General features: G+C 47.8%; 4 protein-coding genes across 5 annotated transcripts; 2 read left to right on the top strand and 2 right to left on the bottom strand.

Moving 5' to 3' along the window:
• Positions 1-260: 260 nt before the first annotated feature.
• On the top strand, positions 261-3,455 carry LOC101775065 (mitochondrial import inner membrane translocase subunit TIM17-2). Its single transcript, XM_004958188.3, has 2 exons — positions 261-1,101; positions 2,998-3,455. The coding sequence occupies exon 1, from the start codon at positions 437-439 to the stop codon at positions 1,091-1,093; it is 657 nt and encodes a 218-aa protein (XP_004958245.1). The 5' UTR covers positions 261-436; the 3' UTR covers positions 1,094-1,101; positions 2,998-3,455.
• A 1,325-nt stretch (positions 3,456-4,780) lies between these two features.
• LOC101774142 (COBRA-like protein 6) lies at positions 4,781-7,112 on the top strand. Its single transcript, XM_004958185.4, has 5 exons — positions 4,781-5,013; positions 5,148-5,227; positions 5,330-5,786; positions 5,873-6,325; positions 6,447-7,112. Exons 1-5 carry the CDS (start codon positions 4,956-4,958, stop codon positions 6,737-6,739), a joined length of 1,341 nt encoding a protein of 446 aa, XP_004958242.1. The 5' UTR covers positions 4,781-4,955; the 3' UTR covers positions 6,740-7,112.
• A 2,405-nt stretch (positions 7,113-9,517) lies between these two features.
• Positions 9,518-13,706, bottom strand: LOC101773735 (COBRA-like protein 1). The gene is made up of 6 exons (XM_004958184.4): positions 13,381-13,706; positions 11,952-12,031; positions 10,845-11,301; positions 10,536-10,695; positions 10,168-10,448; positions 9,518-10,075 (listed from the first exon to the last, which is right to left on the bottom strand). The coding sequence occupies exons 1-6, from the start codon at positions 13,466-13,468 to the stop codon at positions 9,783-9,785; spliced, it is 1,359 nt and encodes a 452-aa protein (XP_004958241.1). The 5' UTR covers positions 13,469-13,706; the 3' UTR covers positions 9,518-9,782.
• A 6,060-nt stretch (positions 13,707-19,766) lies between these two features.
• Positions 19,767-25,658, bottom strand: LOC101773032 (probable 6-phosphogluconolactonase 2). Of its 2 annotated transcripts, none has more exons than XM_004958183.3 (4): positions 25,509-25,658; positions 22,894-23,130; positions 22,631-22,766; positions 19,767-20,592 (listed from the first exon to the last, which is right to left on the bottom strand). In XM_004958183.3, the coding sequence occupies exons 2-4, from the start codon at positions 23,076-23,078 to the stop codon at positions 20,062-20,064; spliced, it is 852 nt and encodes a 283-aa protein (XP_004958240.1). In that variant the 5' UTR covers positions 23,079-23,130; positions 25,509-25,658; the 3' UTR covers positions 19,767-20,061. The 2 variants fall into 2 exon arrangements, with proteins under 2 accessions (XP_004958240.1, XP_004958239.1); XM_004958182.4 differs by lacking the exon at positions 25,509-25,658 and adding an exon at positions 25,250-25,427.
• Positions 25,659-26,562: the final 904 nt, after the last annotated feature.

The following is a 26,562-nucleotide window of genomic DNA, read 5'->3' as shown; positions in this document are numbered from 1 at the left end:
AGGCTTCAACGGGCCAAATTTGGTAGGGCTCTATTAGGGATGATTCCCACGCCCTTGGCCCACCGGCGAGCTACGGTGGCCGCCGCCTCCTCGCCGGCGCCGCCACAAATATCTCCCACTGCCTGTTCCCACGACGTGATGTCGGTAACCGCACAAGCTAACGGTCAATGACACTGGACCCCAACCCATCTGTGGGACCCACCTTCCCGAGAGAGTGCTGCCAACAGCGCTACTCAGTAATCACCCGCTGAGCTGAAGCAATTTCTCCAGGCTTTGACGGCGCTTCGCTTCTCTTCCCCCCATTTCGCACCAACTTCCTTTCCACGCCAGGGCCCAAGCTCCGTGCTAGGGTTTCCCTTTCCCTCCCTCCCGCCGCCGCCGCCGCCGCGGACGCCGGGGAAGTAGAAGCAGGGGGAATAGCACCGGGGAGGGGAGCATGGGCACGCCGGAGACGTCGCGCGAGCCGTGCCCGGACCGGATCCTGGACGACGTGGGCGGCGCGTTCGGGATGGGCGCCGTCGGCGGCTCCGTCTTCCACTTCCTCAAGGGCACCTACAACTCCCCCAACGGGATGCGCCTGTCGGGCGGCGCGCAGGCCGTGCGCATGAACGCGCCGCGCGTGGGGGGCAGCTTCGCCGTCTGGGGCGGCCTCTTCTCCACCTTCGACTGCGCCATGGTGTACGCGCGCCAGAAGGAGGACCCCTGGAACTCCATCATCGCCGGCGCCGCCACGGGAGGGTTCCTCTCCATGCGCCAGGGCGCGGGTGCCGCGGGGCGGTCCGCGCTCATGGGCGGGATCCTCCTGGCCCTCATCGAGGGCGCCGGGCTCATGCTCAACCGCGTCCTCGCCAACCCGCCGCTACCCGCCGAGGACCCCAACCTCATGGGCGGCGGCGCATTTCCGGGCCTGCCGGCGCCGCCGGTAGTGCCGCCTCCTGAGGCCGCGAGCTCCAGCGGTGCGGGTGGGTGGCTCGGGGGGCTGTTCGGCAAGAAGGAGGAGGAGAAGAAGGCCGGCGCGGGCGGGGGCAAGTCAGAGATCCTGGAGAGCTTCGACACGCCAAGCACCCCGATACCGTCGTTCGAGTACAAGTGAGAAAAAAGGTATGATTTTTACCTGATTGTAACTCTTCAATCTGTGCTCGTTTCGGATTTAGACTAAAAGGTACGATATTTACATTCGTTTCGGCCCCTGTTTACTGTTTGCTTGATTCTGGTTTGATGCTTCGGGGTCTAGGACTCTTGTTCTTGCCGTGGAAGTTAGAAATCGCTTGGATTTGGCCGCTGATTATTTCTTGTGCTACATGCCGCGATATTTTAGTTACTAGTCCGTACGGAACCCAACTAGAGATTGATATAGCTTCCTAACAGAGAAGGGGATTGGTCTGGCCGCCCTATATATATCTGTTCTGGGTTGGAATTGGACAAATTGTTTGCTGGCGCATTTGTTAGGATGCTGGGCACTACTAGCCGTTGTTAATTTCATAATTTGTGCTTCATCGCGCCTGTCTTGATGTTTTAAGAGTTCTTATATATCACGACTCAGATGGCTGAATAATTGGGTACCAGCTGTTGGATCTGGTTAGTTTCATGAGATTTGTCCTGGTCTATAAAATCTGCAAGTTTTGCTACGATCATTAACATTACTCCGTTAGTACAAGCTAGAAAGATAGGTAGTGCATATTTTGCTGATTGATTACTTTGTCCTATGATTATTTGTGTGATCTTTTACTACTTTCATGAGTTATATTGCAACTGAGTTTTTCTTTTTGTAATTTTATGAGCATATCTGGTCAAGAATGGAAATGAAAGAAAAAGTTCTGTCAACTTGTGTGTATGAATGGCGACTCAGCAAGTTAGATCTATTTAAAATAACTGAATAAAGGATGATCAGTAAATATTACAATTTGTTGTCCTAGCTTTTTGAAAGATCCAACATTCTATATTAACAATGTAAATTTGGTTTTTTCGGATTGCAAACATGTCTAATTTCTTGTTCGTCAATTGTATTTATTCGTTTGGCATTGCACCTTGGAAGCTCCATGAGAAATAGTTTTGATCACACAGTGTCCATGGAAGTTACTGGATTTTTTATATCGAAAGCTGTACTTCAAGCTAAACTGAGATTTTGCTTCAATAGTATGCCACTGAAATGGTGAAGGCAATTCGCTGTTCATTGGTTGAAAATGCTCAGCTGTAACTTCAGAATTTGTAGTCTTTGTCACCTATTATTTGGCTGGATTCTTGGTGAGATTTTGAAACTAGCAGATGATTTTGGTAGTTCAGTTAGACAAGATTGAGCACGTGGTTCGTTTTTGCGTTGCCCATTTTATTTGATGCAAAATTTTATGTTGTGCTTCTGATGCTCATCTGGTGACATCAGAATTATTTGAAAGGAGACCAGGATAGTTGAGCACATTATGACTGTCAAATTGAATTTTTAGGTTTGCAAATGCACATGTTCAAGTATATGAACATTATTTTCTAATTGCAATTTTCTTCACCTGCAACTGCGCACTCTGGAAACCCCCTGTTTGTATAGTTCTGTCATTTAGACAGTATAGTCAATCGCCATTCTTTGATCAGAATTGCTAAGCTGTAGCTTGCTGAGTCATGACTCATATAAGTGCCATGCATGGAGATTAAAATCGCACGGCCTTGAATCGCCTATTGCTTGGTCATGTTCTCACTGAAATTCTGACTAGCAGAAGACCTGTGGCATTTCTGTTGGACAAGATGGAGCGTGTGGTTTGTTTCTGTACGACTGTACTACCTGTTTAATTTGACGCTAAATTTTTTGTAGTGCTTTTGACTCTCATCAAGCTTATGCATAACTGATGATGTTAAGATGCATTGGCTACTGACTAGTGCTTGCAAATGCAATCGATGCTCTTGCAACATTTAACAGTTTTATCTTGTTTTCCATACTTGGATCTGTTACAGAATTCATGGCTATATGGGCTTCATGAACTAGTGTGCTAATTTGAACGTACTTGGCAGGTTTGCTGTTGGAACTGTTGTTTACCCGGTATTGGAACGTGGTGGTCGGAATCGGGGATGCAGATCAGCAATACAATAACAGTGAGGACAAGAGATTCATTAGTTCGTCCATAACTTATTCCCGCCTGTGCCGCTCTGCTTTCGACGGCTCATATCTATGCGCCCGCTTGTGTATGTATAAGCCTTTTTATCGTGGCAGATTGGCTACTTTTTTTGAAATGTTGTAGTAGTAGTAGAAGCAGCAGCCGATACAGTAGTTTACTGCCTAAATGATAGCATTTGTGTTGTGCAATGCAATATAATGCACTCGAGGAAAACCCCTGTTCTATGCCGCAGGCTGACCTCTGAAGGGACAATAATTTTTGAGTTCTGAGTCGAGCTGCCCCACTGCATTCTGTCGTTCCGCAGATCAGTTGTTTGGGCAGTTTTTTGAGTTGGAAGGCTCCACTGTTTTTTGAGTTGGAAGGCTCTTGCTCACGATTTGCCGAATTGCCGTGCTGTTTTTGGTTTCTCCATCTGATGCCTCACGGTGTGCCGGTGATGTACGGTACTGTGAAGTTTGAACTGCTCTATTGATGGCTCCTTGGTACTGCGATTCGGTTGGCAAACTGCCCGTCGTGGTGTGCAAGGTAAACGATCGAGATCGACGGCTCCAGAAACGGGCAGTTCATGCTGAGCAAGCGGAGGGCGCTTCAGGATTGTTCCAAGACAAGCACGAAGTTACTGGCGAACTGAACTGAAATGACGCGGGGGAATGAATCGTTTTCGCTCTATTCCTTTTGCTGAACGGAAGAAATCATCAGCCGGACACGTTACTCTGCAGAAAAACATGTAGTATGAACCTATCGCATCAATCAAACATGTCCATCCAGAAACATGTACTACATGATCTCTGCTGCAACTTCAGGGTGTTTGATACTATCCGCTATGTTTGGATACCATCCGCTATGTTTGGATACCATCCGCTAAAGTTTAGCACTTGTCACATCGGATATTCGATACTAATTAGGAATATTAAATGTAGCTAATTACAAAACTAATTGCATAGATGGAGTCTAATTCGCGCGACGAATCTATTAAGCATAATTAGTCCATGATTTGATAATGTGTTGCTACAATAACCATTTACTAATGATGGATTAATTAGGTTTAATAGATTCGTCTCGTGAATTAGCCTAGAGATTCTGCAATTAGTTTTATAATTAGCTCATGTTTAGTCCTCCTAATTAGCGTTCGAACATCCGATGTGATACTGCTAAAGAAGTTTAGCACCCCTTCATCATTTTCAAAGAAATAAAGCTTAAATTGCTCTCAAGGCTCGGCACACGTGCCGGCGATCACGAGAAGTTTGAGCCGCGACAGCGGCCGCTTACCGGACACGGCCAGTCGGCCAAACACACAAACAAAGCCTCAGGTGTTTAGCCGTCGCGATCGGCGTCCCGTGCCGCGGCGGTTGCGATGGCCATTGCAGCCTCCCCCTTTCCCTCCTGCTCCCACTACTCGCAGTATGAGTATGTGTATGATCACCAACCGTGGTTGCTTGGGCAGGGAGGAACCAGTCCGCAAGCAACCCAGCCCAAGCCCGCGTGCGCTCTGCCACCACCGGTAGAGCGACGCGGCAGCAGGCCACGCCGCGACCGGAGCCAGGCAGCATCAGTAGCCGCGCGCGTACGCGTCGTGCGTCACGGGCGCCGTGCCGATGAGTTACCGTGAAGGAACCCAACCGACGTTGGCAGAGCAGAGCAGAGCGGCGAGGTTGGTGGCGCTTTGCCATCGCGGCCGGCGCCGCCGTTGGCTGACAAGCAAGCAAGCGTCCTGCCGAACCCGAGCTTTCTTTGCGTTAAAGACCCGTGCCCGCTGCTCACCCCCACCCAATGCGCGCGCCCTGCTAGTGTAGTGTCGTCGCTGCGTGGTGCTTGCTCCCCGCTCGTTGAGATTGAGTCTTGCATCCTCTAGCGATGGAGCCCCGGTGCTCCGTGCTGGTCCTGGCCCTCGCCGCCGCGCTCTCCGTCGCAGGTCAGCTTGTCACCTCTCCTCTGCTCTGGTCTTTGTGCATTCCCCTCTCAGCTCGTGTTGTCTGCTGAAAATTGGAATTACTGAACGAGCTGACCCATCACGCGTCTGTCAATCCATTCTTATTGTCTTTGCAGTGGCTTACGACCCGCTGGACCCGAACGGGAACATTACCATCAAATGGGACATCATGTCGTGGACGCCCGACGGCTATGTCGTGAGTACTCGATCACTCGCACTATTCTGAGGCCGATCGAGTCTCTGACACGACATGACATGACCAGACGAATTAACCAACGTTGTGGATGCAACAATGCAGGCGGTGGTGACGATCAACAACTTCCAGATGTACCGGCAGATCATGGCCCCGGGGTGGACGGTGGGGTGGACGTGGGCGAAGAAGGAGGTGATCTGGTCCATGGTGGGCGCGCAGGCCACGGAGCAGGGCGACTGCTCCAAGTTCAAAGGCAACATCCCGCACTGCTGCAAGCGCACCCCGGCCGTCGTCGACCTCCTCCCGGGCGTGCCCTACAACCAGCAGATCGCCAACTGCTGCCGGGGCGGCGTCATCAGCGCCTACGGCCAGGACCCCGGCGCCGCCGTCGCCGCCTTCCAGGTCAGCGTCGGCCAGGCCGGCACCACCAACCGCACCGTCAAGGTGCCCAAGAACTTCACCCTGCTCGGCCCCGGCCCCGGCTACACCTGCGGCCCCGGGAAGATCGTCCCCTCCACCGTCTTCCTCACCCCCGACCGCCGCCGCAAGACCCAAGCTCTCAGTGCGTTCTCTTTCTTCTTCCGAGTTCTGACATGGCAATCATGGCTTCCTGTTCTTCCTAACGAACACGCCTACGTGCGCTTGCAGTGACGTGGAACGTGACGTGCACCTACTCGCAGCACCTGGCGTCCAAGTACCCGTCGTGCTGCGTCTCCTTCTCCTCCTTCTACAACGACACCATCGTGCCGTGCGCCAAGTGCGCCTGCGGCTGCGAGCACAAGACCTGCGTCCAGGGCGACACGAAGCGGCCGCTGGCGGTGACGGGGAAGCACGAGCACGGGCACGCGGCGGCGGCGCGCGGGCACCGGGACAGGGAGGCGCCGCTGCTGCAGTGCACCACGCACATGTGCCCCGTGCGCGTGCACTGGCACGTCAAGCTCAACTACAAGGAGTACTGGCGCGCCAAGATCGCCATCACCAACTTCAACTACCGCATGAACTACACCCAGTGGACGCTCGTCGCGCAGCACCCCAACCTCGACAACATCACCGAGGTCTTCAGCTTCGACTACAAGCCCGTCGTCGCCTACGGATCAATCAGTAAGTGACTCTCTCTCTCTCTCTCTGCTCTGCACTCGACTTGGACATGAACTTTTTTTGACGAAGGATTTGGACATGAGTTTGATGGGATCCTTGTTGTCTGTTCTTGCGATGTCATCAGATGACACGGCGATGTTCTACGGGCTCAAGTACTTCAACGACCACCTGATGCAGGCGGGGCCGTACGGGAACGTGCAGTCGGAGGTGCTGATGCGCAAGGACGCCAGCACCTTCACCTTCAGGCAGGGCTGGGCGTTCCCGCGCAAGGTCTACTTCAACGGTGACGAGTGCCAGATGCCGCCGCCGGACGCCTACCCATACCTGCCCAACGCCGCGCTGCCGGCCACCGCGGCGTCGCTTGGCACTGCGGTGGCGGCCGTCGTCGCGGCGTTCGTGGTGCTGGCCGTGGTATGAAACATGAGAACGGATGAGAAAGACACAGGAGATCGATCGACCTAGTGCTAGAACCGGCCGGCATGGGGAGAACAAAAAGAAGGATGATGTTTTGCTCTGTAGATACAGTCAACGTTTTGGGTTTCAGGATTGGTTTGTATGTTCTGAACATACTGAAAAACTCCAAGTTTTTGTTTTTTCTTCCATTAAGTGGACGGGCAGGAGCATAATTTTGAAAGAGAAATATGTGCATCTAACGTCAAGCTAAGCCATATAGCTATGCTGATGCAGTGATGCCTGAATGCGATGGGATCGCTGATAATTGTATGGTGAAGCAAGTTTTTCGAAAAAAACAATTGAAGATAGAGTAAAACTGTAACAGAATGCAGAGTCATCCTTCAGATCGGATTACAGAAGGTAATGAATCCCATTACATATGTTTGGCTGCGGTGGTTTGTAATCAATTGACACTGTAATCGAATCCCTTACCTAAATAATATCTATACAAGCTTGTTACCCCTCCTTCCCCACCGTAATCAGATATAGCACCCACACAGTAATTTGATTACATTACCAGAGTGCAACCAAACAAAGAGGGTAATCACCCATTCCACCACCAACTACACTGTAATCTGATTCCCTTTGCGTTGACGTTACCTTAGCACGAACCAAACACTATCCTAGAGTTCAGAGTAGGGATGAATACCCGGAGGCGGCGGGTCCTTATGGCGGCGAGGGCAAGCTGAACGGCTCGCCCGCCGAACTGTATACTGCGGGTGGGCGGCGCTGCGCTTCCCGTCCGTCTGAGACCACCGGCTCGCGCCGGCGCTGCTGCGTCAGAGAAGGAACGGTCTTGAGCGGATCCCGCGCGCGAGGCCGGAGCCGGCGTCCGCGGTGTGAATTTGAGGAAGGAGAGCGCGGGGTGGTGCTTCGCGGGAGGGCTATCGTAGGTCGCCGGCGGCGTGCCGGTATATTTTCACGGAGACCCCTGATCACGATCCAAATATTTTCAGATAGCCCCATGAATTGGATCGCGATTATTAATCGCGATCCGAATATTTTCATATGGGCCCCTGTCCCGGATTGGAATTTTGCAAACGGCCCCTTAACTTGGCTGTCTTCTTCTTCCCTTGTCGACTCATCCCGCTTGATCGGCCGCTTCCTCCCGCCGCCGGGGAGCTCCGTCCTGGCTCTTCCTTTGCCCAACCGCGCGCCCCAGGTCCGCCGCTTCTGTGTAGATCTGCCCCCATCTTCATCCTCAGCACCTCTGCCGCTCACGTGGACCCAGGTCGGGAATGGCAGTGACAATGTGTATCCAAACGGGGTCTCACATGTCTGCCAATGGCACTACCATTGAGTCGGTGTTTTGAAATTCAGGATTTGTTTTGCTTCAATAATTGCAAACTTCTCTGATTGGGGCTTTTCCAGTACTCGCAACAGTACGTGCAAGTGCACTGGAATGGTAGGCAGCGCCTCCTCGCCTCTACTCTTTAATGCACACCAGACATTCTGCACCTCATACATGTCAGATAACTTAAGCCATACAGCTAGCTTATCTCTTCTTCAGTGATATTGCATCGCCACTGATTTGAACTAGAGCCTCCGGTAACTGAACGGTTTTCTCTGTCGTCGGTATCAAAGTTATATTTGCACACACGGATATACGGATATGCCAACTGTTTATATGCATCCACAACCTTCTAAACTTGAATATAACTTTTCCGAAAATAATTCGGCGCCCGTATGCTCGCACGTCCTAGCTATCGTTTGCGGTCATGGCTCTTGAAGATTCGCACACGCAACAAACTGCGTGACCCGGCGTCTGAACCCAGCGTCGCCTGCTCCTAGTCCCAGGCTCCCAACCTCCCACGTACCGGACGGATTCCAATTTGCAGGTGCCATCCGGCTCCTCAATTCCCGAGCCACGCAACCCAGCATGGCCGGCGGCCTTAGGCTTCGCCCCTCCCCTGCCTCGGACGGCCTCCACAATCTCGACTGCCACACCATACTCCTGCCGCAGCTGCAGCCAACAGACAGAGGGGACAAGGAAGAGAAAGGAGATGCTGCATCTGCGCATGGAGGATCGGTGGTGGCTTAGATTGGCCGCATGGCAAGGCCTCGTTCTCCTGCAGCTGCCCAGATTCGCTGTTCCGGCCTCAATCTAGTGGCGCCTGAGTGGATTTGCCCCCCTCCCACCGCCCCGGCACATCGGACCCGCGCTCATGCACCTGATGTGGCGAGGGGACAACGCCTTCGCCACCTCCCTCTCCGGTGACGTGAGCTCAGCCTTTCTCTCCTCCGTCGGCGAGCTCCATCGATTTGGACCCGTCGAGCTCTCCTCCGACGGCTTGAGCCCACCTCACCGTTGCCTGCCACGCCCAGCGCTGTGCCGCTGGCAGGCCAGCCCGCACCATGGCTTCGTTGCCACCCCGCACGCTTGCCTGTGCGCTGCCATGGACGAGTCGTGGCCTCACCTCCTGCTTGAGCCGTCACCGTGAGGTCACCAGCGTGCCGCGCCTAGCAGCCGTGGGCGAGCCGCTCTGCCGCCGACCGCCTGCAGCGCCACTGCCTCGCTGCCTCCCAGCACCGTCGCGCCGCTCCTTGTGAAGACCACTACCGGTCGGCAACTACGGCGAGGAGAACGTCCAACGCCTCGAGGACAAAAGAGATGGAGGAGCATCATTTTCCTCGCAACTACTCACGGTAAATAGACGCTCGCGTAATATCTTGACGGACGTTACCACATGTATCTCCAACCAGACAAGCGAACGATGAAGATAAGATAGACGCGCGTCTATATGAACGCCAAATCCTCATTGTAACTTTTCATTTAATTTGCAGGCCGACGAGGGAAACAATTTATTTCTCGCTAGCCAGTCTTTGCTAAAATTTACAGGTATTGAGAATGTTAAATGTACATGCTTGGTACGTAACTGTACATTTGAATATGATCTGCTCCACATTCGAGACACCGTATAAAGCTCCGCGAGAAACCCACTGATCAGCAGGCAACAACATACAATTCAATCAGGTCAAAACTTTCTGTGAAGCACGTGCATCATCACTACGCATGGGCCAGTAGGACTGCCAATGCTGCCCAGACGGCAACGAATGTGAGGAGAAGCGAAGCTGACTGCCGTGGAGAGGCGTTGGGCAGCCACGGGTACGCGTCCGGCGGCGGCATCACGCAGTTGTCGCCGTTGAAGTAGACTCGTCTTGGGAACGCCCAGCCTTTCTGGAAGGTGAACGTGGAGGGCTCCTTCCGGAACAGAAGCTCAGACTGAACATTCCCGTCGGGCCCGGCCGTCATCAGCAGATCGTTGTAGTACTTGATGCCCCACAACATTGCGGTGTCGTCTGCGACAAAGGAATAGTCAATGGCTGAAAAAAAAATTGAACTTCAAATAGCTTGTGTGTTTTCAGGGATGAATTGAAGTGCCAGTGCTCACTTATTACTCCGTAGGGGTTCAGAGATTTGTAGTTGAAGCTGAAAATGGTAGTCAGGTTGTCGAAATTGGGGTGTTGCGCGACGAGGTTCCACTGCGAGTAGTTCATCCGGTAGTTGAAGTTTGACACCGTGATCTTGACCCTCCAGTACTCCTTGTAGTTCACTTTGACATGCCAATGCACTCTTATTGGGCACATGTGAGAAGTGCACTGGACTAGAGGTGCCAAGTTGTTCTTGTTATTAGGATCGTTCACGACAGAAGCCAGATAAGGTGAATTACCCCTGTCGAAGAACAGCGCATCTAACCTTCAGATAACTGAACAAAATGAAAACGACATGTTGATGTTCTGTTCTGTCAGTGCGACTTACTCTACACAGCTTCCAGGTTCAGTGCTGTTATTCTGGCAGCCACAAGAGCATGTTGGGCAGTTGACAATAGTGTCGTTGTAAAACGACGAGAGTGAAACACAGCAGGTTGGAGATCTTTGAGCAACAAATTGTGAGTATGTACAGGTCACGTTCCAAGTCACTGCACAAAGAAAGCAAACGATCAACTGCTGATAAAAAGGAGGCGTTGCTACAATGAAGGGATCATAAATTTTGAAAAAAATAACTAGATAGTTATTCATGAAATTATTTTCCTTGCAGAATAACTAGAACATGGAAACAAGATCTTACTGTGTGCTTGGGTTGATCTCCTCCCATCCTGCGATATGAACTTAGTAGGTTTCACTAGTTTGGCAGGCCCACAGGTATATCCAGGACCGGGAGCCTTCAGAGTGAAATTTTTGGGCACTTTGACGGTCCTGTTGGTAGTCCCAGCCTGACCAACACTGATTTGGAACGACGCCACGGCATTTTCAGGGTCCTGCGCCCATGCGGTGAGGACTCCTCCCTTGCAGCAGTTGGCGATCTGCATGTTATAAGGCGTGCCAGGAAGCAGGTCCACAATCTCAGGATCCTTCCTGCAGCAATGGGGGATGTTGCTTTTGAATTTGGAGCAATCGCCTTGCTCAGTCGCTTGGCCACCGGTCATGGCCCAGATTATCTCCTTCTTTGCCCAAACCCACCCAAGTTTCCATCCCGGTGCTTGGATGTGACGATACTGCTGGTAATTGTAAAGTGAAACAACAGCCTGGAGAGAAGATTTCACAGGATGTGAGATATTGACAGGTCTTGTGAAATGAGGTTGCTCAAGAAAAAGAAAAGATTTTTGACATGTCAAATCTCAATTTCGTGAAATGGATTTCATGAAAAAAGAGGTGTGTGGAGTGCATACGAAGAATTGTGGAATAATAGGAAGAATGGGTCAGTTCTAGCAGGAAATGCAACAAAAGTATAAGGGTAATGACGTTTGAGATCTGATTAGATTAATCAAATGGAACAATTCAGAACAGCTATTGACAGTATACATATTTTTAAAAACGAGGTTTTAAAATGGTATTCTTCATGTCCAGCCTTGATTGCAACAAAACTTCACAATATTCAGCTATGCACATTGTATGCGTATCAAGAAAAGTACTGCACTGCTCAACGACAGGCTGATTGGAAATATTTCAAAGACATCGTTTTCTGACACAAAAGAATGACATGGAAAGCAGCATATGACAACAGATGCAGTAATTGGAGTAAACCAAAGGTCTTGTGGAATAATTTTTATGTCTGCTTATGAAAGATCTATGAAAGTGTACGCAGACTTTTCTTAACAATAGCAACATGCAGTGGCTTCATTTTAATGGATGGTAAAAAAATGTAGCTTCAAACACACAGTAATTGTTTACTCACCACGTAGCCATCTGGAGTCCACTGCATTACATCCCACTTGATTGTTATGTTTCCATTCGGATCGAGTGGATCGTATGCGTCTGCAGATGACCAAAGGGAAGTTTCATGAAACTTGTTACTACTACCCCCAAATTGGAGATAGTTACGGTACCACATAAACAAGAAATCGTGTTAAAACCGTCATGATAACGAAACACACAAAAAATTGAAGGCAGAAAAGCTTTTAGCATGGGGACCAAAGATCCCCAACCAATTGCAAGTAGCAACCAGTCATAAGCAACATGAGTTCTTGGTCAGAGAAATTGATATCTTTGAAGTTGTAGCATACTGAAGTGAATGAAGTGTACAATCAAATATTTCAGTGCTCACATTAGTGAGCAAATAATACTTGGTTCATACTATAAGCTTCATTTACATATCAAGAGAAGATCACCTTTAAAGAAAAACCGGAAGAAGATCATGTTTTTAGCATGACATTTCCCAGAAGGCTGATTTTTTTTCTCGAATACGTAGGAGAACTGCGTACCATTGCATTAAGATAGAAGGAAAAAGGCCAAAATAGCCATACAAACACACACCCCACACACACTCAGTTATCTAAGAAAGTATGAACCCAAACGCTATTTCCTGTAAAGTTTGTTTACTGGCCAAACGATAATCATGGGAGAGACTATTGTTATGAAGTTGCTAAAAGCACCAAGACAACCAAATATCATACTTTTTCCATGAAATCGGGCTTACAAGGAAAATGCCTTAGCAATATAATCCAATGGAGAGAAGGCTCGAGAGGTATAAAAAGCAAAATGTTAACTTATCGGAGAGGACATATATGCCCTGCCCCTCCCCACCTGAAAATTAGAAGGGCTCAATTTAGATTGCTAAGGGTTAAGTTAGTATAAGCTAATTGACGTGCCAAAAAATTTTCAATAGTTTTGGGTGGCGGTTACTAGGAGATTAAGATGATAACGGATGTAGGTACTTGCTCACCAGCTTTATTCATAGTTAAAAAAAAAGCTCTCCTATGAGTTCCAGCACCATTGTCGCTAAATATCAGACATATGAGTTTGTCATTAATCATGACGAAAATAGTGGTTGCAAAAGTAAAATCAAATTATACGTGATAGAAGAGGACATGCGCCCCCCCCCCCCTGCCCCTAAACAAATTCAAATAATGATTATCGAAAAGATCACAACGTTTAAAAACTGCTTGACATTTCGCACAAGAAACAAAGCAGATGATTCATTGTGGTCAATGCGTATGTACGGCGCGGTCGCGAGAAATTGCAAAATAACGAAAAAAAGAGAGCACTCATTTATTTGCATGAGCGAGCGGGCAGGAATGACGAATCCAAGAACTACAAGAAACCGATACCAAATCCTGCAAGGATCATCAATCAATCAAAGTGCGGCGGCTGGTGCGCGTACCGACCTGCCGAATGCGTCAGGAAGGAGAAGGCGACGACGAGCAGCGCGGCGGAGGCGCACAGGTGCAGGGACGCCGGCCGCCGTGTCGCCATGGCCCGGCCCGCAGAGGTTTGGACGAAGGCACGAAGCAGCAGGCCCCTGCCCTGAACCCTGATCACTCTCGTGTCTGCTCCGTGCGGAGGAAGGCAACAGGAGCTCGGAACGACGAGTGGGTCAGAGGGAGAAGCAGAGCTTTGTCCTCTCTCCTCCCCTGTGGTTCCTCGCCTACACTAGTATAGGAGTACGCGATGGCGATGGCGATGGCGATGTGAGGCTTGTGGCGCGCCGTGTCTGGCCGGGGATGCAGACATGCAGACAGGTTTGAGCTATTCTTGTGGGTGCGGGACGGGAAGCTTTCCTGGTTTCCCTTTTGTTTTCCTTCTAGGGGAGTGCAAACTGCAACAAAGCTAGACCCCTTCTAGATAGAGAACCATCACTGCCACTGCCAGCTGTGTCCTCTCCTTTTTTGCCCCTTCTCCCACTCTCTCCTTCGCTTTTATGTTTCCGACCTGGGTTTTTAGAAAATACTAGAAGTGAAAATTGCGCTCATATTCTATTTTTTTCGCAGTGTTAATCGATAAATTTTGGGCACATCCTGGCAGTTGGGGTTGAATTCAGGCCTTCGTTTCCTTGGCGGTTAATCATCCGATGGTGTCAAAAGGGTCCCATCCCTGTCATCTCGGTAGGTTCTCACCACTAGTGCTCCGTTCACTCCGAAAATACCCATCACTTTTCCGTGACAAAAGCCGCTTTTCCCGTAGGAGACTAACAACGCCGGCCGCTGGAGCTGGGCGTGCGTAATCTTTTCCTGGTGACGGTCAGGCCGGGCACTAAGATATCGATCCGCCCGGGATATTGCGATAGCTACCTGCATTTTCTTTGGCCGGCCTGCGGCTTACAGAATGAGTAGATTTTCAGGTAAATGAATCGGGGTCAGAAACGTTCAGGACAGCGCCGCCTTGATCTGGACCTCGTTTTCCAATTATCCCCAAATACATCCGGGGCAGCTCCAGCTGGACAGTTCCTATTCCGTGGATTGGCGTATGCTGTCTGACCGTGTGCATGTGCCTGCCGGAACAGGAGGAGATTGGCCGTAGGAGCACAGCACCCGGGCTTGATCTCGGTTGGCTTGGCGGGCACGGTATGGAACACGGCAGGAGAGGCCGGAAGCTTCTGGACGAAACGCGCCGCCTCACGGCGCACGCGGGTCTCATGACAACCAAGATCCAGGCGTCCAGCCAGGCAGCCAGCCAGAGCAGGGCACATGACTCCATGAGCATGAGCGAGCCGGCCGGCGAAGCAACCAGCGGCGGAACGCAAAGCGTGGCCTCGGGAGCGCGACAGCCAACGGCTTGAAGCCGCGGGCGGGCGGATCGTGTGACCCGGGGCGCAAGGCAGGCGGCGCGCACATCCCCCACAGGTTTCGTGCGCCACCAGTGGAGGAGGCTGCGGTCGTGGTCCTCGGCCACAGTTCCAGCCTGCTGGCGATCACAGGTTCACAGCTGGGATTTAACTGGTTTTGTGCGCGCTAGTTGGATGCCCCGGCGGGCGATGTGCTGCGGACGCCGCGGCGGCGACTCCGTGGTGCCTTGGTCAAGCGGGTGTGGCGCGCGGCGGGCGGCTGCACTGGTCTGCGGCCTGCGGGGCCAGGGGATCTACCGAAAAGGCGGCGACCGGAACAGGAGAGATGCGACATTTGTTCACTTGAGTCAGCAGCATCGGCCTCCACACGCTCAGTCTAGGACTAGGAGTACGCGCTAGCCCAATTTTCAGTTTTCCACGGCCCACGGCTCCCCCCCCCCCCCCCCCGCTTCTGGTTCCGCAAGACGGCGAGAGCTAATTAGCAGCGGCGCGGCCACGCCGCCACGATACGGCTCGCAATGGTCCCCGTGCGCGTCCCGTGTGCTGCGCGCCGCAACCGCGCCCTTGTTTGTTTAGTTCACCCTAACTTCCAACTTTGGTACTATGCAAAAAGAAGATTTCCCATCACATCAAACTTGCGGTACATACATAGAGTACTAAATGTAGATGAAATTAAAAACTAATTGCACAGTTTTGTTGTACTTTGCGAGACGAATCTTTTGAGCTTAATTATTCAATGTTTGGACAATAATTTACAAATACAAAAGAAACGCTACAGTGTGCTAATTTGACACCTCCAAATTTTGGCAACGATGACAGACACGCGAACGGTGTTGGGCCGGCGGCGCGTGTGGGGCGGGTCCGCGAGAAATTAGCTTCTGGGCCGGCCCCTTCCTTCCAGCCCATAACACGCATGCTGTTTGGGCTGGTTATGCGCGTACAGCCTTTTGACGAACCGTGAACTGGGTGGGCCACGTGAAAACCGGGGAACGAGCAACAGCTTTTTCCATTTAAAGTCATTAAGATGCTTACATAAGTGATCTAAAATTTAGACAGCCTATTGAGCACCCAACCAGAGTGGTGCTTAATATGCTGCCTAATTTTTATATCATTTATTTAAGCATCTTAATAATTTTTTAAAAATTTAAAACTATAAAGTCGTAAGTCTCATCAAGAGCTACAATTTTCATATAAAAATTATCTTCATCCGAATTCGTATGATAAAGATATGATGATTTTTCCAAGGTGGGAGCTTGTCACACCACTCTAGTTGGCATGATAAGACACTGCTGTCACGTCGACGGTAGTGGCACAAGCTTACCACGTGGAATATGTGCCAGTAGACCCCTCGATACGCTCCAACATGGCGCACTTTGTCACGCCACATGCATTGGCGTTGGCGTCGGCGCGACCAAAAGGGTCAGGTATGCAAATATGGTTTCAGGCTGGTTATTTTTAGAATATTTTATTTGAAAAAAGTTTAAAAATAAAAAATATTCTCAATAGAGAGACTTGAGTTTGACAATGAATTTCCATCCTCTGAGGATCACTCAGGTCCTACTAGGATTGCTTAGTTCTGGTTCATGCAGCTGTCTGTTCTGCCTCCCTGCTACTTGGGTTCTTGTGATTACGTTTGTGATTACGTTTGGAGCTTGGACTGCCGGGGTGGCCTGGTTCCGCCACTGGAATCAATACATTATTAGGCCAGTCTAACAAAAGAAGTGTAAATTGGTGCATTCTAGTGATGACCAATACACAACGAGAAAAAGACAGCACAAAAATCAAACATAAAAATGGGTAATTAAAAAACACATAACATAGCACTTCTGTCACCTCACATATTGTAAAGCTCCCTTCTTACTACGTGCCTTCATATTTGCCAAGATGACCAAAGTTAACCCAATGCACTTTCTATCATGGTTATCAAACGTGGAAACATTCTTGCAAATAAGATGGAGAAGTCCCAAGCATTACAATCACACTGTAGAGAAGTTCGGGGGATCAGGAGCCAGAACCTTTCACACCTAGCAGAGCGCAAGAGAGCTCAAGCAACGAGAGGTCTGAAGATAGGTTAGAGGAGCCGGTATGATTACTTCACTATTCGTGTTGGTAGTATTCCGTACCGGTGCTGTTCGATAGGCACGTATGAGCTGATGCAGATGGCGGTCTCAGCCAGTGGCGGAGCCAAGGGGGGCTGGCAGGGGCCATGCCCCCACTCCCAATGCTCGATGCCAGCACTAATTAGGAAATTTGATTTGCACAAATAGTTGATTAAATTATGCACTTTTCAATTAACTTATGGAGTAGTATTAGATTTTAGCAAAAAAATTAGTAGCTTAGATGAAATGGATGACCTGGATCTAAATGAATTAATTTACATTATATGAGTTAATGATTTTCTATATAGATGTTTACCGCATACAGTCTGAATGATTCTTCTTGGCCCCCTAATATTAAATCCTGGCTCCACTGGTCCAAGCAGTAGTCTGAGAAGGGTCTGGATGATAAAGAACCCTCCGGCCACATCACCTTTGAGAAGGTGCAGCATCAGTGGAGAGCCATCCTTATGCAGAACAACTATGTGGCATGAGCATGACTTTTACCTATTTGACATTCACGCGAGTTAGCAATAACCAAAGTAATATGTGTATATTATGGTCCACGCGTGGAGTCAGCATCTTCTTTCACTTTCTTTGCCATGCGCTGCTACTGCTCACCATCGTCACCTTGTCATGTTAGGTTTAGAGTTATATATGGGTTATATCGCGAGGCGAGAGTTTTCTCTAGCAATGCATCATGCATGGGCGTTGGGCAACAAAAAAAGTAGTACTAGTCAGTAACGTGGGGGCACCTAGACCGGAGGCTGGCGTCATCCAACAAACATGACAATAGGGATTGGGGAACCGCTAGAGACGAAGGAAGAAGAACTGCACGGCAGTCGACAAGCCATGGAAGCAAGTTTGTGGTAGCGTACCATGGCCGGTGGTGATAAACAAACTGCCGCAAGAAAGATGAGGTTGTGTGTTGTATGTAAAAATGTGTGGTTGGTGCAGGGTGCTTCCGGAGTAGCTGGACATGGAACTATTAAGAGCCAAGGCGTGCCCTAACCTTAATCCTTAAACTTCCCAAGGGCCATGCCAGGAGAAGAGCCGGCCACCGCCCACCAGGAGAGAGGAGGGGGCAAGAGGAACAAAACGAGAGAGAAGCCGGAGGAAGCCAGGAGCCCATGCTCCACTGCAGAGAGATCGAAGACCTGCGGAAGGAATGCCAAAACAGGAAATCCAAAGATGGCAGAGCCGCTCTGACAAACAGCTTAGTACTCCTCCCATCAGTCATCGAAAGAGTGATCAGAAACTCGTCGGAGGAGCTGGAGGTGGAATGGCCAAGAAATGAGGAGCCCTGAGCTGACGGGGACGCGGCACGTCAGAGGCATTTTGCTTACAACTGAAAGCGTATCCGTTGCGTGCTTGGATTGATAATGGAATCATAGAACAGTCTGTGCTCAAAGAATGAAAGCAGCGATGGAAACTCCCAATCATTGAGAATCATATAGTTTTTGTTACCATTTCCGATCCTTACCGTATATAGAATTTGTTTTGCGTAATTTCTTTCAGCAACGTTATTAAATTGCAACCGCAACTACGGAATCGTTTCTTCATGAACGATATCGTTTCCTACCATTTCCTACTGTTTTTCATCCAAAGCACAAGATTAAAGGCCATATAAATTCCTTGCCTAGTGACCCTGCCAGCTGCACTCTGGTCCATCGTCCCATTCCTGCGTAGGCGGCTAGGCGATCATAGAGGCCGGCAGCGCTCCTGCCTCGGGCCGCCGCATGCTAAGCATCGGATCGGATCGGATCGGAGGAGAGGAGCTCTTCGGAGAAAAGGTTGGAGCAGGGCTCTTTTCTAGCGTTGACTAATAGTGGCAGTTGATCTTTTTTTTACGCTAATATCTGCTTCGTTGATTCATTTATGCACTCTTGAGATACAATGAGATATTAGCCTGATGATTCATTCTTGCCTGTCTTTTCTTTTTCCAACTCTGATACAATGCGAATCCCCTAGCAGCTGAACACCGTGTCAGCCACCCCTTGCATATAAGTTAAGAAACAGGGAAATGATCGATTAAATTGCTACTTCGAATGTTCAGATCGGTTTACACGACACATTTTTGGAATCAGCATTTCTCCCTGCAAGATTTTACCACCCCTCCGTGCCCATTTAATTTGACTCGTATGCTGCAGAAGTTTATCGACCAATATGAAGGTTAACCGTGGCAGTGATCTGGTGTACATGCATGATAACTGTCTTGTTCGTTGTGCTCTTTGGATGCTTAACTTTGGTAGCCCAGTGTGAGTATGCATCGCTTTGATCTCTCATCTCCTCCTGAACCGAGCTTTTCACTAATGTTACGAACCATCTATGTTCATTTGCACTGATACTGCAACATACTGCAATGAATATAGGTACAGGAAGAAGCTACCCTACCACCACAGCAGGTGCTACAAATGCTACCGCGGTGAACTCCTGTCTCTGACAGTAGATGGGAGCAAGTTTAAGGTAACATTTTGCGCCGTACCACCTTATTGTGATGAACGATGCTACTGCTGCATGAGCGTGAAGCCGCAGAAATGTTGGGACAAGAATGAGGACTGCCAGGCAAACTGCCTCTCCAGCAACCCACGCTGCCCGGCCCAAATGACGGTGGAAGGTTGATTGCATTGCTACATGCCAGGAATAAAACTACTTCAAGTATGATCCTAAAAAACTGATATGGTTATGTTCCACAAACAGCCTAAAAAAATCATATGAGTTTGAAAGATTGCTATGAGTTTGAAATGTTTCGCAAACAGCCTGATGAGCCCATATTCGGCTGCAAACAAAAGAATTTTGGTGTCTCAAGTCTGGGTACGGATGCAAACATACTCAGAAGGCTGAGACAGAAGAGTGCTATGCACAAGAACAAATACCAACAGACTAAAGAATCTAACTTCAGCTAGATAGAAATAGAATGCAGCGCATAGCATAATACTATCACAGTTAAAAATCCGGTGTTCTCATCCTTTGCTCTCGACATCGCATACACATTTCTTCGCTCTAAATCACATCTCATGGCAAAAGGACCACGGCAATTTTTGATTTCCCGGAACTAGACCCTAGGCAAAATTAATGCCAAGACTACAAGTATATCGAGCTAAAACGGGGCACCCAGCATCTTCCATCAAATCCCACCCGCCTACTTACACGCCTCCACTCATTCACGGCAAAACGACCTTGGATCTTCAAAGTCGGTACTCGGCATGCTCGTCGTAGGAGGCATCACCGTTGTTAGCCTCGAGGGATGCTGCCGCGGCCTTGTCCAGGAACCACACCAGCTTCCCGTCCGTCGGGTGGATCATTCTTGCAGGCAGCAACGCGGGAGCATCAGGACCTTCAGTGCCGTCAGAAACCGCTAAGTGCACGGCCTTCACCTTGTCGTCGCCAGTAGCCACTATCGCTATGTTGGAAGCCGAGTTGATTACTGGGAGAGTGAAGGTGATCCTCTCGGGTGGAGGCTGCGGGGAGTCAGTGATGTAGGTGACCCAGTCGTCTTTCAGCTCAAGGGCAGGGTGGTTGGGGAACAGCGAGGCCACATGACCATCAGAGCCCATGTCAAGGAGGATGAGATCAAACTTGGGGCAGTCGTTGCTCTCTGAGACCCCGATTGTCCGGACCTTGACCAGCTGCCTGATGACGAATTCGTAGTCTGTTGCTGCATCCTCCACTGTGGCATTGTCATTTATGGAGTAGACATGGCCATTAAGAATAGGTACCTGTAAGACAATTCAAATATGTCAAATAGTTAACTCGGCAAAAGGATGCATTGCAAGATTCTAACCCATAATCAGCAGCAGCAGCAGCAACCATCATAAATGCGACACTAACAACTGCATCTTATCCACTTATTTGATTCTTGGTGCCAACATAAGTTGAATGTGGAATCAGTGTAACTGAAATGGCAAGAATGGGAATAACATGGAACAGATACATATAATCAAAGACTCGACACATAAGAACATGACATGCTCGAAGAAGTCTCATGCAACAGTGACACTAGCATAACAGGCTATTTAGGCATATGTGCTCTCTAAAGATTTAAATGGGCACACAAACTAGACAAAATAATAGGGTAAGGACAATAGCAGGGAAAAAAAATTCAACAAGTTAAACTGAATTTTGTTAAGATCGAATTGAGTAATATTTTAGTCTAGAAAAATGGAATCAAGAAATCTACACATATAATGAGACTGGTTCAAGGAGGAGCTCAGCTGAGTGCAGTTATTCTGTTGCAATAAGAAACCATTTCAACGAGTTTTTAGTCTGACAACGGGCAATAATCAGAAGCTATGAAAATGTGTGGTTGGTGCAGGGTGCTTCTGGAGTAGCTGAACATGAAGCTATTAAGTCAGTAGTTAGGCAGCCTTAATCTGTCCCCCATCCCCAAGTTGGCAAAGGATATAGCATTGTCTGAAGTGTGAAAATATCAGACTACCAGAACATGACACATCAAATGATAAGGTGTAGCACCCATCCAGACCAACAGTCAGTGTCTAAGGTGTAAAATCTACCTAAAAATGTGTTCTACTTTCAATTGGCATTATTCTTTATTGTAACAAGAAAGGAAAATGGATATGGCCGAATGAGAATGATAGGAGACTGAATGTTAGCAACACAGATTTTGAGCTAATATATACCGCTACTCTTGACCTGCTCTTTCTTTGAACAATTCATTGCAATAAAGAACAGGGAATTCTTGATTATCTAAGACTCCCACTGGCTGGTCCTCTCAACAACTAATTTTAAGCCTTGTTGCTCTGAAGCCTGAAATGAAATGACCAAATACTCCTAACATTTGGTTGAAACAAGAAAAAATGAAAAAAAAAAGAAATCCACAGGTCAGTCATATAATCCTAGATAATCCGTTGAGTACCGTGTCAATAAAATTTATATGGTAGTATTTTATAACATGCAGTACATACCAACAATAGAGAATAAAAACACTCAGATCTCAAACAGAGCTAGACAAAAAAAAGTCCACTCTTATCAGTAACCAGAACAACAAATATTCAGGTATGATACAAGTATGTGCTTGCTCTGTCGGTTCTTTACAGTCTACTTCCATGGTTGTAGCCTCAACGAGGTGGACAAGTATAATGTAAAGGAAAAGTTCATCGTAACTGCTGGTTGATTTAACACAAGTGGAGCTGAAGTTCAGACAGCACTTTTAAGACTAAAATAATATCAATGATTATTTCCACACAAAAAACATCAAAATATTACCCAAAATAAGGAAGCAAAGAGCAAAAACAGACTAGCATCAAATAGTAAATCATTTGGCAGGAAAAAAAAGAATCCCTCAATAACGAAAAAACCAACCAGATCATAGACAGGTGGGCACCAAAACATCAGACTTCTGACTACAAAACACATAGCGTTTCAGGTTTTAAATGACAAGACATACTCACTTCAGCTGTTAAACTTGTACTGTAAGAATTTTTTGACATCCTATTTCAGTGAATAAACTTTTCATTGTTTAGGTATGCAGAGGGAAAAATAATATTAGTGGAAGCAACAAGGAGAACCATCAGTATAGATACAACCGCCATCTGGTTGGTACAGAACAATAAATAAAAGGAAGCCAAATCAGCTCATTTTTCAACGAAGCAGAAAGTAGGTGACAGACATCAACAAGTGAATACAAAATAACAAATCTTAATAAACAAAACACTGAATTTGTGCATAAGCTTTATTTTAGGCTGCCTGCAGGTCAAAAAGGAATCAGAAAAGGAATGGTATATTCAGTTCACATACCTTGGCGAGGAATCCTTCTTTTGTTAGCTTATAGTTACTCTCAGCATGATTCTTTGCTACAGCACGTTCGTCAGTCCAGAAGATGTACCATTTGGACCAATCCAGGGTCTTGTTGTATGGGGCTTCACAAAGTTTCCTTGTAGTAATTGAAAGAGTGAAAGTTCAGGTATAGGAATATCAACTGTGTTGGGCTGTTGGCACTTCTTGTGCATACAATAATCAAAAGAATATGTTAGTTAATAAAGCTGAGGAAATAGCATTACCACAAAAAACTGACTAGGGGGGCTCCAGATAGGGCAATAGCAAAGTATCCCCTTTCTTTGACAGAAATTTCTGAAATTTGTGAGATATACTCAGCCAGATCTGTTGAGATATCATCAAAACTCTCAAAAACCCTTATTTCACTGTTCCTTTTTGGCTCATATGTGGTAGCTGATTCCCTTTCCATTGCTTCTTTGATCTAGAACTCTATATCAAGTTACTATCGCACCAAAATATTCCTGCAGAAAGAAGTAGTGGCAAATTAACAACACAAGTAGATTCTGAAGAAGTTTTTTTTTCCACGAACACGCAGGAGAGCTGCATATCAATATATTAAGAAGAAATAGATTCAGAAGAAGTGATCCAAATTAACATTAGAATATAAGAAAGCTTGCAAAATGCAGACTTTAGTTCTCTAACTTGTACGTCTATAGTACCTATAGTAGAAGTCGCAACATTCTGGCCAACCATAGACTATTGCTCTAACTCTAACACTCCCAACACAAATACCATTTTGTTTATTGTTTCTGGCCAAGAAGGGACCAAAATGTTAGAAAACGGAGGACATTCTATACCTATGCTTACCCAGCCTAATATCACATGAGTTATGGCCCCTTTAATAGCAGTAAAACTATTGAAGCGTAACATTGTCTCTGCTAGCCAATCTAAGAGAAAGGGTGACATCAGAGGGCCTTTTGCTAATATTCTTGTTCATTACAGAACATGTTCAAAACAAGACACATTTACTCCATAATTATGAAGCTGCTCTGCAATAAAAATATTACTATAGGGTGCTTCTCTCTAGAATGCAGAAGAATAACAATCGAGAAAACTGGTAGCACAACATGCATCTAGAAACTGGTATGCTGGTTCCTTTTGCTGCATTCTTTAATATGTTATCCTTATAAATGTTATGTTTCGCTTCTAAACATTTCGAGCACAACTAAAAATTAAAACACCAACTTGCTAGTTGTAAATGATTAAAAAGCTACTCCTACGTTTTGTAGACCTTGACCAAAGGCCCAAAAGGAATAAGTATTGTAGCAAAGATTTTGCACGCAACATTAAAGCACCTAAAAAACTGAACATGTATGATTGCATCGCGTCAATTTGGGGATCATAAATTTGAGTGTGTAATATGATTGTGACAGAAATCTAGCTGGATTGAATAACCCATAAGAAAGAAGATAAAACTTGTGGATCTATTATTGCCTTAATTAATTATAGCTTTGACGTTTCAGTATGAATTTTAGGGGAAGGGAAGTCTCCTATTGCTGTATATGGAAGTCTTGCTGGCTGCCTATTTCACGTTAATAGCTGAAGCCTGAAACCCAATCAGACGTATCTCTGCAAAACAACGTATTCAACATCCAGCTACAAATTGCCTCTTGTGGGCCGAAGGCTCGAAAGCCAATTGCATAACTAAATCTGAGAACAGTAAAAACTACAAAAATGATACTCCGTTAAGTTCAAAGCATCAGATTAAAACTGAAGCTCTAAAGGTATCATACTAAATACAGAGGCGAAATTGCACAGTAGACAGAGAGCTATCAGCATTACAGATAGTATTCACATACAAGCAGTAACACATACTCAAAGAACACAAAAATTGCGAATAAAAGACCAGAAGTTGCCTTTCTTGTTCTGCTGAAGGAATGGAGAAAGCTGAAAGAGCTCTGGACAGAACTGAATGACTAGCAATAAGGAACGGACAGTTGCAACTGAAAGCTCTAGTAGCCATCATTTGAGATGAGAACAGTTCAAAGATTCCAATGCTTTTTTTTCAATCCCAACAAAAGCACTCAAATACTACTTTACTGCTAATAAAAGTGAAAAGGAAGCAGAAGCACTGCGGGGGAACAATCCATTGCAGTATAGATGCTGAAGACTGAAAAAAAGCTGCTGCCTTTGGCCCCATTGCTCGCGTACTTTCTCCCGAGGAAAAGAACCCAAAAGAAATCGGATATGGTCATGGCTGGCGCACTCCCCGGACAAAAACCAGACGGATCAAGAACGCGCAATCCTGCCCCGAAAAAAAAAAATCCAATCTTCGATCGACTAGAACGCGCACCAAGCCGCATTACCTAAAAACCCATACCAGCAACAAAACCACACTCTATGAATCAACAAACAATTCGGCCGCATTTTCCTATCAATGTTCTATCAGGTAGTGCCAAGAAAACACGATCCGTCAAGAACAGCACGAGGCTGACGAGGAAGAGGAAGAATTCCAGTTCGTGGCGACTGCGCGCCGGACAAATCGCCCCCACCCCGAGTAGCGCCCAAACCAAGAACCAACCCTAAGATCACGGGGCGGAAACGAATCAAGAAGAGCCCGGTCGGGTTCCAAGAACTCACCGGAACTGTGCATTCACTCGCCCTGCCCCGCCTCCTCCTGTCCCGAAGCCGCAAGCGAACAAAGGAGGGGGAATAAAAGAAGCCAGGGGAAGCAAGGAAGCGCAGACACACACACACACACATACATACGCATACATACGTACGATCTTTTCGCTTGACGTATTGCGTACAGAATTGCTGGCGACAAATATTAAAACCAGAAAAGGAAAATCGGGGGTGGACGTCGACATCAGGAGGAGGGGGAGGAAGAAGACGACACCTTGTTTTGATCTGAACGAATTCTCCCCTGCACTTCTCTGCCTTTGCGGGTTATGTGCGCGCTTCTCCTGCTCTCCCTCTTTTTTTTATTCCATCTCTCCTCCGCTCTTTGCCTCTGGGTCTGCGAAGTCTCCACTCTACTGTAGATGTGGCTTTATCCTTCTGTTCCCGGAGGGATTAAAATTTTGGTTGCGTCCATCTGTCGAGCTGCCGCGCACGTGCGGCTGCCCTCTCATCCTTATCGCTACCCCAGCTTCCCTACCTGCCAGCCAGCCTCGTCATTTCATCTCCTGGTACATGTGGATTACCCCTTGATCTTCCTGTAAACATCCATGTAACAGTCGACCCCATTCATCTGCAGACAAATCACTAGCAAATTTAATGGCTTTCAGCAACGGAATCTACCGGGGGGGTAGAGGGAGCGCTTTGTCAGTTGGCATCGAGCCGATAAAATCACGCAAGTTGCAGGGGGGCGCACGCGGTCCTCCTCATCTTTTTGGAGAAAACGATTGAGCTGCTGTCTTCATCTGCAACTGACGCAGAGGATGGCGAAGAGCCATTGCAGATAGCATCATGGACCATGGAGGGAGGGAGGGTGAAAGAGGAAGGTCCACTGCCTTTGATGCGACCCTACCCCAAATCTTTACACGGCGCTAGCGCTAGTAGTACAAATCTGACCCGCTCGCTTCGTGATCCCACCCACAGCGCAATGAACAGCTGTGCCTACGTGCCAATGCCTACCTACCTCGCCCCGAATTTGCTTTCAGAAAAGGCGATAATTAAAGATGGCATCAGTTGCAATTTGCAGGCAGTACTTGTTTGTGTGTTTCAGGTGAGCTGATCGGGATGCATCTGCTGATCTTTATCCTCAAACTGGGGTCCTTTTATACTGTACTGCCACAAACTTACTCATCATCATGAAAGGCCACAAAGTTTGGGGGATCAAGAAAACACAAATCGTTCCAAGCTGGACCTGTTCGCTTCAGCTTATTCAGCCAGCTTATCAGCCACCAAACAGTGTTTTCCTCTCACAACAAATCAGCCGTTTCAGCTTT

This window comes from Setaria italica, chromosome II (assembly GCF_000263155.2).
Source record: "Setaria italica strain Yugu1 chromosome II, Setaria_italica_v2.0, whole genome shotgun sequence".
NCBI classification, from domain to species: domain Eukaryota; kingdom Viridiplantae; phylum Streptophyta; class Magnoliopsida; order Poales; family Poaceae; genus Setaria; species Setaria italica.
This window is presented reverse-complemented; position numbering and strand designations above follow the sequence as displayed.

What these genes read in the sequence shown, in the direction of transcription:
- LOC101773735 (XM_004958184.4), bottom strand. Translation starts at nt 13,468, where the DNA reads ATGGCGACACGGCGGCCGGCGTCCCTGCACCTGTGCGCCTCCGCCGCG. An exon ending in CTTCCTGACGCATTCGGCAG is followed by an intron (nt 12,032 to 13,380) that starts GTCGGTACGCGC and finishes GGTCATCTGCAG; the next exon opens with ACGCATACGATCCACTCGAT. An exon ending in GAACCTGGAAGCTGTGTAGA is followed by an intron (nt 10,449 to 10,535) that starts GTAAGTCGCACT and finishes GTTCTTCGACAG; the next exon opens with GGGTAATTCACCTTATCTGG.
- LOC101775065 (XM_004958188.3), top strand. Translation starts at nt 437, where the DNA reads ATGGGCACGCCGGAGACGTCGCGCGAGCCGTGCCCGGACCGGATCCTG.
- LOC101774142 (XM_004958185.4), top strand. Translation starts at nt 4,956, where the DNA reads ATGGAGCCCCGGTGCTCCGTGCTGGTCCTGGCCCTCGCCGCCGCGCTC. An exon ending in CCGCAAGACCCAAGCTCTCA is followed by an intron (nt 5,787 to 5,872) that starts GTGCGTTCTCTT and finishes GTGCGCTTGCAG; the next exon opens with TGACGTGGAACGTGACGTGC. An exon ending in CGTCGCCTACGGATCAATCA is followed by an intron (nt 6,326 to 6,446) that starts GTAAGTGACTCT and finishes CGATGTCATCAG; the next exon opens with ATGACACGGCGATGTTCTAC.
- LOC101773032 (XM_004958183.3), bottom strand. Translation starts at nt 23,078, where the DNA reads ATGGAAAGGGAATCAGCTACCACATATGAGCCAAAAAGGAACAGTGAA. An exon ending in CCCCTAGTCAGTTTTTTGTG is followed by an intron (nt 22,767 to 22,893) that starts GTAATGCTATTT and finishes AATTACTACAAG; the next exon opens with GAAACTTTGTGAAGCCCCAT. An exon ending in AAGAAGGATTCCTCGCCAAG is followed by an intron (nt 20,593 to 22,630) that starts GTATGTGAACTG and finishes ATTGTCTTACAG; the next exon opens with GTACCTATTCTTAATGGCCA.